Genomic DNA, 13,212 nt, shown 5'->3' with positions numbered 1-13,212 from the left:
GCCCAAGCCTGGCGTAGTAACGCCGGAGCATGGTGCACTCCTCGAGGGCATGCTTCACCGGACCCTGATGGTAAGGACAGGGCTTCTTAAGCATGTCGTCAAATAGCCCGGGGCCCCGGGGGCCTCGGGGATTCCTGCGATCTGCTGTGGCGACATGGCCGGCCTCGAGGACCTCCTACTTCCCTGGGCGACCCTTCTTCTTTCTCTTGGGGACGCGGGTGGGTGAGGCCTCGGGGGCCTCGTCCTTCTACTTCCCCTTGGCATCGTTGTTGGGGAAGATGGCCCCAACCGCCTCTTCGCCCGAGGCGAAGTTGGTGGCGATGTCGAGGAGCGCGGCCGCTGTGGTTGGTACGTTTCGGCCCAATTCTCGGACCAGGTCTCGGCAGGAGGTGCCAGAGAGGAATGCTTGGACGATTTCCGAGTCACCGACGCGGGGCAACTCGGTGCATTTCTTGGAGAAGCGCCGGATGAAATCTCAAAGAGATTTGTCCGGCTTCTGGCGGCAACCTCTGAGGTCCCAGGAGTTCCCAGGGCGCACGTAGGTGCCCTGGAAATTCCTGACGAAGACCCTCACCAAGTCGTGCCAGTCGTGGATCTGTGTGGGGGGAAGGTGTTCGAGCCAGGCTCGCGCTGAGTCTGACAAGAACAAATGGAGGTTGCGGATGATGAGCAGGTCATCGTCTGCACCACCTAGCTGACAAGCCAGGCGATAATCGGCTAGCCATAGCTCGGGGTTCGTCTCACCGCTATACTTCGTGAGGTTGGCAGGTTGCCGGAACCGGGCTAGAAAGTGAGCGTTGCGGATGGCTCTACTAAAGACCCGAGGGCCAGGTGGCTCAGGAGAAGGACTGCGGTCCTCTTCGCTGTCATAGTGACCGCCTCGGTGTGGGTGGTAGCCCCGGGTGGCTCCGTCGTCGTGGCGCCATTGTCTGCCAACTACTTCATGGCCGCCTTGTGCCTCGCGTTGGTCTCCAGGTCGGTCGCGCACCGAGGGGGCCCTGTTGGCCGTCGGCGCGCGAGCAGGCTCGGGACGGACCGAGGCATCCTGGCCCTGGCGAGGTTGTGCTGTGGGTTGCTCCGAAGTGCCTCCGCGCCGGCGGGAGGCGGAACTTTCGGCCTGCTGCACCGCAGCGGTCTCGAGGAGGTCGCGGAGCTCTCCGCGGACCCGTCGCCCCTCGGTGGTGGAGGGCTCGGGCATTGCTCGGACCAGCATCGCAGCCGCTGCGACATTCTGGCTAGCACGATTAAAGATTGGGGTGGCTCATCCCCCTCGTTGTCGTTGATGCGGCGATGGACGTCGCGGGCCCTTCGTCGGGCTCCTCTGCCCTCACCGCACCCTTGTTGCTCCTGCTCGAGAGTGTCCCGAAGCTGTTGCAGAAGGAGTCGGTCTTGTTCGACCTTGGCTTGAAGCTCGCGGAGCTGCTCCAGGTCTGGGCGTCGATGCTCCCCGCGGACGGGATTCTCGTTCCGTGCTGTCGGGGCTTCGAGACATGGAGGTGTGGCATCGCCCGCCCCTGCCCGGGGCGGGGAATGGTTGCCTATCCTCTTGTCCTCTTCGCCCGCCCTTGGCATCCCGAGCCCGACGTGGAAGCACTCACGAGATGGATCGTAAGTCCCTTCGTCGTCGGAGTCGGAATAGCCGAGGCAGTAGTCGCTTGCGGCCAAGAATTGGTGCAAAGCCCCAGGGTTGTGGAGTTCGGAGAAATCCACCCCGGGCCATGCCTCGTCCTCGTCCGAGGAGTCGGAGTGGGTGCTCAGGTCGAGAGCGAAGCGCTGGCGGTGTTCCGAGGGGTGCTCGTGAGCGGCAGTGTAAGCGTAGGCATAAGAGGCGGCGGCATTTCTCAACCCAAAGGGGTATGGGGACGGTGCCGTCTCCAGATTCTGCCCCGCCGGGGTCGACTCTTCAGGGAGTGGTGGAGCGGAGCTAGACGACTGGGCATCACCGCGAGCCACCAGCGATTTTCCTTTGTCCATGCTTAGGCCAGATAGGTCCCTAGCCAGGGACCCCGTACCAACAGCTGGTCGTAGGATATCGGCGGAGAGTGGCGTGCCGCCCCGGGTTCGCGTAGCGTCGGGGTGGCCTTGCTCGCGTCGTGCCTGGCGAGCGCGGCGAGAGCGGCCGCCCGGGCGCCGCCTGCGCCTGGGCTGCCGGGGCGTGACTTCATCGTTGGACGGTGGGGCTCGAGGAGTGAGGAGCACCATGTCGTACTCATGCCCTAGAGACATGAACTCTAGGCTCCCGAACCAAACTACGGTGCCGAGACGCAATGGCCGTATGGGGTCTGCCATCCGGGTCCTGCTGGGATGACGAAAACGACACGTAGCCACCCCTACCTAGCGCGCCAACTGTCGGTGTTTTGGACCGGGGGGGTCCTCAACCAATGAGTGAATTTGTGCTGCGTGCTCCCGAACCGGATGGTGATGCAAAGAGACACAAGGTTTATACTGGTTCAGGCAATCGAGGCCCTACGTCCAGTCTGAGAGATCGATCTTGTATTCCTTGCACCGGAGTGCTCATAGTAGGGGGGTTACAAGCTAGGTGAGAGAGGGAGCTAGCCCCAGGTCTCGGCGAGGGTAGTGCGGGCTACTTGAGGCGTTGTTCTCAAGCAGCGTAGAAGCGTGTGGTTCTATTGGTGAGTTCCTCCTTCTACTCCTTGTTCTTTCGTCCCTAGAAATGGCCCCGGTCCCTCCCTTTTATACTCTAAGGGAGAACCAGGAACCTACATATGTTGCTACATAGCGTTCTATAAATGGGGATGGCGTGTCCGAGCCCTGCAGCCGGCCACTGTTGTGGTATGGTCGATGGAGTGGCCCCGTCCTTGTCGTGCAGAAGTGACGTGCCGGTCATACTTGATCTTGTGCGTCGTGGGGCTCCAGTACAGCTTGAGGCAGGACATGGCGGGTGACATGCTGGTCATCGTGCGATGACGTCGTAGGGAGCCAAGGCTCTGCAGATGCCGAGGCCGGGCCATTGTGGGTTCTAGGATGAAGGAGCAGAAGGTCCTGCATGGAATAAAACAGTCTCCTGTTACTTCACGAACACATGTACGCTCACCAAAATTTGAACAAAACGTATAGATTATTATCTGCCCCTACGCTATGAGACGTCCTCGGTGGGTCGCCTCGTACGTTGGGTCGAGCAGGTGGAATTGCGCCATCCTACAAAAAATCAATGAATTAGAAATTCAATATACAATGAAACATGAACTTAGAAATGTACAAGTAATTAACACAATTACATGCATAATTAATTAAATGAATTCGACAAATATTAAATAATATAATCAACCAATAATCGCACCTCACTAATCTGCTAATGGAAACTTCATGAATTGTGGCCAAGTCTATCACACTTGCCGCACTCGTACTACTCAAGGTTAGTAACAAATGAGGTTCCTCTCTCACGCCTTGTTCTTCTGGGTATCTGATCTATAACCATAACCATCCTGTGCCTCGTCCTCTTCCTTGATCCACGCTTGTTTCAACGGTAAGCTGGATTTACAATGTACTTCGGGCCATTATATGGAGGCCACTCTCTAGGGTCCTAGAAAGGCACGAAGCGGGGGCTCCATGTGTGCACAAGCGTGTCAACACTGAACTCGTGAGGTATCCTACTCTCGATATTATAGTTGCGATGCCTAGCTGCTGCCACCAAATGGGAACATAGAAAGTGATACTGCCTTGGTTTACCACAAGTGCATTTGAAATCTTAGAGGACAACAACATGCATCCTTGACTCTCGGACCTCATCGTTAGACATTATGCCACCCCTATGCTTGACCTAATAAGTCCCTATGGCATGATCAAAGCATGTAACCTCATGTGTGCCAGCCCTTTCATTTGCCTTCTCTAGGTGTGCCTTTGGTTTCAGAGCCCATATCTCTCCATCACTCCACAACTTCAATGCATGTGCGTGTCTATCGTTGAACCAGGCAACAAGCTTATAGAAGGTGAATTGAACAATTGCATTCACGGGCATACCACGTATCCCCAATAGCAACTTATTGAATGACTCTGCCATGTTGCTGCACTAAAACTCGTACCTCCATCCACCGGCGTCGTGAGCTCTCGTCCATTTCTCCAAATCCCTCATCAAACCTATGAGCCATTTTCTACCTTCTGCATTTGATGGGTTCTGACTTGCTCTAACTTTTTCTGAAAGTACTTGTCCTCAAGCTATCGAGTAGCCTCCTAGAATAGATCAAAGTTACCCTTCACACCATCCTTTTAGAGTAGATTCTCGGCAAGGTGCCGAGTACACCAACGATGGTGCAAAGGTGCATACCCCTCTATCTGCTCTCGCATGGCATTAAGTATGCCCTGGTGCCTATCAGATATGATGCCAACCTCCCTACCAGGCCCAACCACATGTATCCAGACTAGCCTCAAGAACCATCCCCAACTGTCATTATTCTCCTTCTCAACCAAAGCAAATGCCAAAGGAACCAACTTGTTGTTCGCGTTATAGGATATGATTATAAGAAGTGTGCCCTGATATTTGCCAATCAAGAACATACCATCAATGGATAAGATGGGACGACAGTACCTAAAGGCCTCGACACACTGAGGGAAGCACTAGAAAGCATGGAAGAATATCTGCCTCCTATCCTTCCATGCATTTGGTTTTGGGATGTACTCATAACGCATGCCTGGATTCACCGCTTTGATTGCATTGAAAAGTACTGGCAGCTGCTCGTACCCATCCTCCCAGTCCCCATATATCATCTTCCACGCTTGTTGCTTAGCCCTCCAAGCTTTACCATAAGTTATCACATAACCTCCATACAATGCCTCAATGGTCCTGATAATTGTCCTCATCTTCATGTTGGGTTCTCCCTGCAATATTCCCATCAACCTCTTAGCGATGAGGGTAGATGTCAACTGCCGATGCCTTAGAGTCAGCTCATGGTCAGCACAATTGTGTGGCCCAACAACTTTTGTGATCTTCCACTTTTTGGTGACCTTTTGCTTCCTTGCACAAACCCTCCATGGGCAGCGTTCCTTATCACACACAACTGTGTAACGGCGCTTCGCATATGAATGCAAGACCTTGTAAGGTTTCTTTTGTATCACTGCAAACGCCTGCAACCACCTCTTCAATGCAGGGAGGTCATTGAACACCCTCTCATTCTCAATTACCATGTTAGGGCCAGCCTTAGGAGCTTCTAGGAGCTCATCATCATGTCCTTCTGCACACGCCAGATCGGAATGAGCAAGATCGCTGAACTCATGAACTCTTGTATCACGGTGGCCGAAAAAGATACGCCTCAGCATCTCAACATCACTCTCTGTCAGCTCTCCAATAGGGCGATCATCATCAGAATCAAGAGCCCTTGCCATCTCATATGGCTCCGAATCATGCATAATTTCAATACTATTGGAGCCACGGAATCCATCTCCAAAGTGCACTACGCAGCAACAGGGGGCACATCCACATTCTTAGAAATGTCTCCTGCAACATAAATAGAGAAATAAGGAAAGAATGAAAAATGGATGTAAAGAAGGGGTAAGCTCCCAATAACCATGCGATTAAGACACTTGGATGATTTTATGTCAAAGTGATCTCATAAGGAGGATCTACCACAACAAAATAAGTCTGACAAGCATCTCCAACTACCGCATTGGGGGTAGATTAAGCATTGAGAACCGTAGGTGCAACCTCCACATCCATATCAGGTTCTGGGATGGGAGGGTCGATGTGTGCCTGCTGACCCATTGGTGGGGAAAACCCATGAGGGATGGGATCAACTAACACCCGATGCACGACCACGTCCAAACATTGCAGCTGGCTCTTCATAGCCGATCTCACATAGTTCTCCCACTGATCCGTACACCTAATTGAGATCATTCGCCTGAGGATGTTGGGAGGAGAACCTAGGTGTAGTACACCCTCAACTGCAATGCCATCATCTCTAAGGCAATGCAGCTCCTCCCGAGCCCTTGTAACCATCTCACTAAATGAAGGCCTATCATTGAATAGCATAGGCACGCTTTGTATGTCAACAAACTCAACATATCCATAGCGATCGTATTCAACGATGCCTCCATGATATATGGTCACTAGGTTGTCCATCTAGTTTAAACACATAATGAAACATATGTGCTTTAGTCCAAATTAGACGATAGATAGTACATAATAAGTTCTTTGTAACTACAAACTAAGTAAATAAGATAATAACTACATATATAGATACAATGTACTAACTAAATAGCTAGGTCCTATTTAGTTAACTAAATATGTAACTACCTATCTAAGTAGCTATCTAACTATATCTATGTACCTAGGTATCTATGTTTCTATCTATATACATATATATCTCACTAGATCACTAACTAAATCAACTACCTGAGTCATCACATTAACTAGTAAATAACAAATACCAAAACTACTACACTACAATCAAAGCTAACTAAGTACGCACATTGTAAATTCACAATTTTTACCTATCTGACGACGGAGTCGCGGACGTCGATGGAGTCGCGGCGAACGCTGGCCGTGGGTCCTGTCGACGAGCCGGGCCGGCGATGGCACGACCGGGCGCTGCAGGTGCCGGGGACGGCGGTGGCTCGTCCGACGATGGCGGTGGCGCGCGGCGAGGCTGGCTCGGCGGGCGCGGCCGAGGCCGGCGGTGGGGGGCGGCACGGTCACGGTCACAGCAACGGCGCGGCGGGGCGCGGCCAAGGCGGCCACGGTCGGCACGGCGGGCGAGGCGAGGGCGCGGCGTGGGCGGCCGAGCGTGGGGTGGTCGTGGGGAACGGCCGGGCGCGGGGCGCGGCGAGGGAGAGGCCGCGCGGGCGGCGGTTCGACGCTCGGGCGAGGGAATAACGAGAGAGAGAGAGGGAGAGGATAGAAAGGATTGGGGCCCATACGTACGGCAGGCTCGGCGCCGGTCACTCTGGCGCCAAGATCTACGGCGCCGAGCTTGGCGTCAGGTTGACTGGCGCCGAGCTTCCCTGCCATGTCACCGTCACGTTGGATTTGAGTTCAAGAGCTCGGCGCTAGGGACGCTGACGCCGAGCTAAGGATCCAGATTTTGAAATTTTTTCTCTAGGGACATATTTATGAAATTTTTTCAAAAAAGGCTAAAAAATAAAAATAATTGGGTCACAAGCACTACATGACAATTATGTCTTGTTCATATAAATGTTTATAAATCAAAACTTTAAGTATCATGTATTAGATGAGTTTTTTTTATAAAAATATAATGTTGCCTATTACAACCACGTGTCCATTAGTTTAACCAAATATATAAAAAAATGATTTTTGCTATTTAACAGATTTTTGGCGTTGAAATCTGTCAAATTATGGACCATTTGATTGTGCTTTGAGATCCGTGCAGCATCTAACCTAACCTATTCGTTTGGCTGTGACTTATCATAAACGATCATAAATTTCTAATAGGAATAATATTTTTCTCTCACATAAACCAACCAGCAGTATTTTTTACGAACCAGCAACGACACGAACCAGCCCAATCGAACATGCTGGATTATTTGCGCTATTGGTTCTGAACCACACATCCAGAACCCGTATACAAGGAATTTTTTGAAATGCGTGCCTCTTTTTTTTTTTCTTCACCGTGACCTGCCGACTGCCAAATCTCTTCCAGGCCTTGTTTAGATTGAAGAAAATTTCAACCCGATGAATAGTAGCACTTTCGTCTTATTTGGTAAATATTGTCCAATTGTGGACCAACTAAGCTCAAAAGATTCATCTCGTGATTTCCAACTAAACTGTGCAATTAGTTATTTTTTTTACCTACATTTAATGCTCCATGCAAACGTCCAAAAATTGATGTGATGGAGAGAGAGTGAAAAAACTTGGAACTTTGGAGTGAACTAAACAAGGCCCCAGTTTCTCTCTAGCACTCACCTCGCCCCTTCCTTTTCCTCTCCAGTCTTCACATGCAAGCACCTCCCTTGATTTCTCACAAATCAGAATATGAGGTTGTTTGTCCCCTCTTGTGTTCTTAAGTTCTTTTGTTGTTTGATTTGGATTTTCTCGTTCCCGATTACATTTCTTCGTTTTGTTCTTTTTCCCCTGCACACAGGTAGAGATTCTTATGTTTTGTTCGTCTCCTCCGGTCAGGGGGCGATTCGTGCTTGCCAGTGGTGTCCGAGGTCGTTGCACGCTTCCTTGGAGGTCTCCCATCTACTCCGAGCCTGCTGTGTCCGTGCGCCTCGCCGACCGCCTACCCCAGACCAATCAGGTCCTGCTCCACCCAAGGTATGTGCTACTTTGCCGCCATGGATGGATAGAGCTTGTGCTCGTGTTCTTTCTTTTAGGATGGATGGATTCAGTTCTTTTTTGTGTGGTTTGTTTGTACTGAAATTAATGTTGAGGTTTGGTGTCTGCTTGTTGAAGCAAATATTATTATTCTAATGTTTTTCTCCCAATTTGTTGTGCTTACGGATGTGAAAGGGAGGCTTGGGGTTGGATCCCATTGCGTGCTATTCACATGATGTGAGATTTGTGTTCCTCGGATTTTGCCCTTCTCATGTTGTTGGGGTTAATTGTATTACAATTTGATCAATCTGGCGGAGATGAACAGGCTATCCATTTAGGTTATTTCCTCTGCTATTCCTTGTTTTTCTGTCTCAATTGGTTATGATTCTGCTTGTATTGCTACTTGTTCTGTTAATTGAAATGCGCGATCTGAAAATTCTATTAATTTGAAGTCCTTTTAGGGTTTAATAGTTCCTGCCATAACTGGTTTCATTCATTTGACTCACTATTTTTTTCCTTGAGCTAACCCTTGTTGTAGTGTGCTTGCTATAGGTCAAATGTTTTTATTTTGCATTGGTTTTCACGCTGACCTTGTAATATGTGGCTTCATTACTACTTTAGAAAATGTCCATGAAGATGATCCTTTCTTTCTATCTACTAATCTGACTAATTTTTCATCAACTTCATTTTCTGAATTTATATTGGCTTGTGTTGAGTATGTACTGAAGAGGGCTATGGCTCTTGCAAAAAGTTGATGTCAGGGCTACTGAAGTATTTGGCAAAGTTGTGTACAGCTATGTAAAATTGGTCAGGGTCACATGGAGCCCTACAACAAACATTTTTTGTTCTATCCATATTTTTTAGCAGTTTTATTCTAATTTTATTGGCTACACATGTCTACATTTGTTGTACTCCTTAAGTTCTGACAAAATCTGAGTTGCAGTTTATGCTGCCTAAGCCGTTGTCTTCTTCGGATGAGACTCATGTGCATGACCTGATTCTTCTTTAGTGCTCTTGTCAAGGGCGTCGGGCCCTAGGGTAGCAGGACCTCGGCTACGGAGTTCGTAGCCGTCGGCCGTCTTCTCCGGCGAGGGTGAGTCCCCTGCCGCAGGCTTGAGAGAATTTCGGGAGAGAGATGTATTTGAGAAATCTGATATTGCTTGCCTTTCCTGAGTTCACGTACATGCATAAATAGCCTTGGAGGCTAACCGACTAGAAGCTAAATTCCCTAACCGACTTGGACTCTTCCTATCTTTATCCAAAACCGACTCAATCTATCTACGCGTGCTCAGCCAGAGGCCGCAGCCTGGGCACCTGTGTCGCCCGGCCGGACTCCCGCGCGCGCGCTCTGCCGCGCGACGGACGTCGCGGGCCCTATGGCGCCTCACGTACTGGTGCCCGTACATGACAGCTCTGTTTTCTTGAGATGCCATAAAACCTTTTCTTGTGCAGCTCCATGCATGAACTCTGCTCTTGATCTTGCACACTCATTTTAGGTTTATTTAGCAACTGCATTCAGTTAGTCATTCCCCCTATTTGCATTTAGTTGGTTTGATGTCTTTGAATCTTGTTATTTGGTGGGTGCTCCTTCATTTCCCCCCTATGCAGGCATAATTCTCACACACGTTCGCTCTCATTCCCCTCACGTTTGCTCACATTTTGAATATGTTACATATTTTGTGTCTTATTATTGGTTGATTCTGCGGGTATGGATTGATCCTATGCTTGGGATGTTTTCAGAGATTCAGATTTAAGTTTTTTGTGGCGATGCCTAGACTGGTTGCACTAGTAGTCTGCTTGTGGTGCAACTTGTTTTGTTAAATTGTGTGGTCTGAAGATTTTCTGCCTTTTGAGCTACCTGTGACCCTGTGTTGTTACAATGTTTTTTCTTGTGTACATTGCATCAGTTGTGGTAGGTGTTGTTTTAGATAGTTTAGAGTAACTTCATTATCTTATTTTATGTTGCCTTGTATTAAGTATACATTAAAGAGGCTATGGCTCTTGCAAATAACTGATGTTAAGGCTGCTAGCTTGTGACTTATTGACTGTGCAAAGTTGTTGACAGCTACGTAAGATGTGATGCTACACCTAGAAAAAAAGATGTGACTACTGATTACTGACTTTCTACTTATGCCTCTTCACAGAAAAACTTTTTATGATTGGCCCAACCTATGAGGAATGATGTTGTCATGTTCAGGCGCTGTTGGGAAGGAGGCATACGTGACAAGAAAGTTAGGCGTGCCTTGGCACAGAATAATGAACTGACTGCCAGACAAGGTTGCAGGCTGAGTAGAGTGTTTGGTGTTCCTTTGCCATGTCTTCCCTTGCATCATCACCTTGCATTGTTGCTTGTGTTGTTGGTGCCATATCTTTTCTGCACATAACATGTTCCATGCTTGTATCCCATTATTTTTAGTTTTGTGTGTTGCAATGGGAAAATCAAATTCCCTTTTCTTGTGTGTTTTTGAATCAGCATGGAAGCACTTACACTTTTTGCTTGCTTTTTGATTTATTAGTTATTAGGATTTATTTGAGTAATTATGAGTTTTTGTTATTATGATTTGTAATGGTGAATTTAGCTGAGTTGAGTTTTAGAATGCGTGTAGTTGTGTGTGTGTTTTTCTTAGCTCAGCTGATGTTTAGAGTGTTTTTTTTTGTATTTTTGTCTTTGACGATTGCGTGTAGTTGTAATTTTGTTGAAATCAGATGTGTAATTATGCTTCTACCGCTTCAGTTGCTTTGCTGCTTGAATCATACATCTATTGCCTATATGTCTGATTGGGGTTGCTTTGGATGTTTTATTGTTTTTGTGATGTTTAGAGTTGATATAAGCCTCTGCTTGTCTCTGTTTTTTTTTGCATGTTTGTTTCTTGGATGAAGGGCGGGCCTGGTGCAAGCGGTAGAGTCTTACCGCCTGTAACCGGAAGGTCCCGGGTTCGAGTCGCGGTCTCCTCGCATTGCACAGGCGAGGGTAAGGCTTGCCACTGACACCCTTCTCCAGACCCTGCACAGAGCGGGAGCTCTCTGCACTGGGTACGCCCTTTTTTGTTTCTTGGATGAGCACTGTGTTGTTATTTTTTTGGGCTTTTTTTAGGCTTCACTGTTTTGGCTGTGGCAGGTATGTGTATTTGTCTTTTGCCTTTTGAGGGACCAATAACCAATTGTTGTTGGATATTTGTTTTCTGGGATGTCCATTGATGTTTCTGACATATGTGTGATGTTTATAGTTGATATGAACCTCTGCTTGTCTTTTCTTTTTTTTGTTGAGTTTGTTAGATTTTTTTGGATATGAATTGATGATTGCTTTCATGGATAGCTGGTTTGTGGCTAGCATATTTTGACAGTTGACTGATGTTGATTTTGTTTTTTATTTCTGATGTTTAGTTTTCTCTAGGTTGGTTTTGACTTGCAAGTTGAGTTGCTTCAGTAATATGCATTTTATATGTGATGATTGCTTGCAAGTTTGAGGGTTTTTGATTTGTATTTCTGTTTGGGTTTGAATATTGCTTGTAGTTGTTTAATTGTTTAAATCAGGTGCGTACTTTTGTACTTGTGCTTTTGCCGCTTCAGTTGTATTAATTTTTTTGGAATTGTGTTTTTGTTTTGAATATTGTTTTTTTATTTTTACTTGAGGATTTGGTGGTGCGCTGTAGGTTATATGAGTTGTTTTTTTTAGTTTTCAGCTAGAAGTGAATGTGCTAATAGATGTTATTTTGGTCGTGTTCTCATCCTTTGGTTTTGTTCGATTTTGGTCAATTTCTTCGCTTCATTTTTGGAATTAGTGTCCGTTACTTTTTTCTCCCCTTCGTTTCTTTTCTTTGCAAACTTTTGAGCAGGATTACCATGTTGTGTCTGTGGTATGGGAGGGGGATGAGCAGCGGTTTATGGTTGGTTTTCAGTTGCTGATGCTTTGGATTGGTTACGATTTTGGACTTTTGCATGATTTGCTTGTTTTTTTTCACGCTGATGGCGCTTGCTTGAGTATCTGTTATTTGTGTTACTTGGGTATTGCATGATGGTCCTGTGGCCTATGGGCCAAAATACTTATTACGTAGATGAAAATAAGATTATGCTGCTACAATGTCTAAATATTGTATGTTACTCTGGCCAGGCATAATACATAGTACATCTTCCTGTCAAAGTAAGTGACTAGCATATTGTGTTGGTATAAAATGACACTGCTGTTGGCACTATTAAATGTGATGACATGACAGTAACATTCATTAATCACTAATGACATCAACCATTTACTGTGGCATATTCATAGCTCAGTTACATTGTTTTGCTATGTTTTTAAAATCAGTCACTGCCTTCATAGTCATAGCATTTTTTATGCAGGGAGCTCTACAGTAATCATATCAGCGGCACATACCTAGTGAAGTTGGTAATCTCACAAACTTGGTCAGTTTTGGATTTGTACTTGAACAACTTCACTGGTCCAATACCGGATTCAATGGAAAAGCTATTGAAGCTGCGGTTCTTGTAAGATTTGATTTTCCTACTATCCACAGTAGTAAAACCTGTTAGAGTAGGAATCTTTTGGCTTTTGCGCACTCAATCTATCTTAGTCATCGTTTCTTGCTTCATGCCGTCTACATGTGTTGACCAATGGAGATCACCTATGACTTTGAGATTTCACTAGGCCACATGCCCACACACATGGTAGCTGGTTAGGTCAAGAACGTCGCTGCCTAGTCTTTGGGTCCCATACTCCCATTGGAAGAAGTTAGATTTTTCCAGGACGGAGTTGCTCTTCATGGCAGCATTGAGTGATGCCTTGTGTTTGAAAATGACTCTTGCCATTGTATATTTTATAGTTAAGATTATTTATATCCAGCAATCTGTTTATGATGTTTTAAGTTGTCTATCATCTTGTTAGAGTTTCAACTTATTATAATTTCTAAGTTGTCTTCATCATATTTTATTTCATTATGTTTTATGAAATTACCTGTTGATGTTTCTAATTTGACACATCTTTTAACATT

The 13,212-nt window shown here is 46.9% G+C and overlaps 1 protein-coding gene across 6 annotated transcripts in view; it reads left to right on the top strand.

The window, feature by feature from the left end:
* LOC136541506 (LRR receptor kinase SERK2-like) overlaps positions 1-13,212 on the top strand; it is a 60,735-nt gene that overhangs the window by 44,044 nt on the left and 3,479 nt on the right. For 2 of the 6 annotated variants that reach the window (XM_066533420.1, XM_066533421.1), the window contains exons 3-4: positions 8,052-8,227; positions 12,566-12,709. In XM_066533420.1, coding sequence (XP_066389517.1) covers positions 8,064-8,227; positions 12,566-12,709 — 308 coding nt within the window. In that variant the 5' untranslated portion in view covers positions 8,052-8,063. Of the gene's footprint in view, positions 1-7,855; positions 7,948-8,051; positions 8,228-12,565; positions 12,710-13,212 lie in introns of those variants that run through there. The other 4 variants (XM_066533425.1, XM_066533424.1, XM_066533423.1 and 1 more) reach the window with 3 other exon arrangements.

Source organism: Miscanthus floridulus, chromosome 3 (genome assembly GCF_019320115.1).
Source record: "Miscanthus floridulus cultivar M001 chromosome 3, ASM1932011v1, whole genome shotgun sequence".
NCBI classification, from domain to species: domain Eukaryota; kingdom Viridiplantae; phylum Streptophyta; class Magnoliopsida; order Poales; family Poaceae; genus Miscanthus; species Miscanthus floridulus.
The sequence above is the reverse complement of the archived record's forward strand: the minus strand, read 5'-3'. Positions and strand labels throughout refer to the sequence as shown.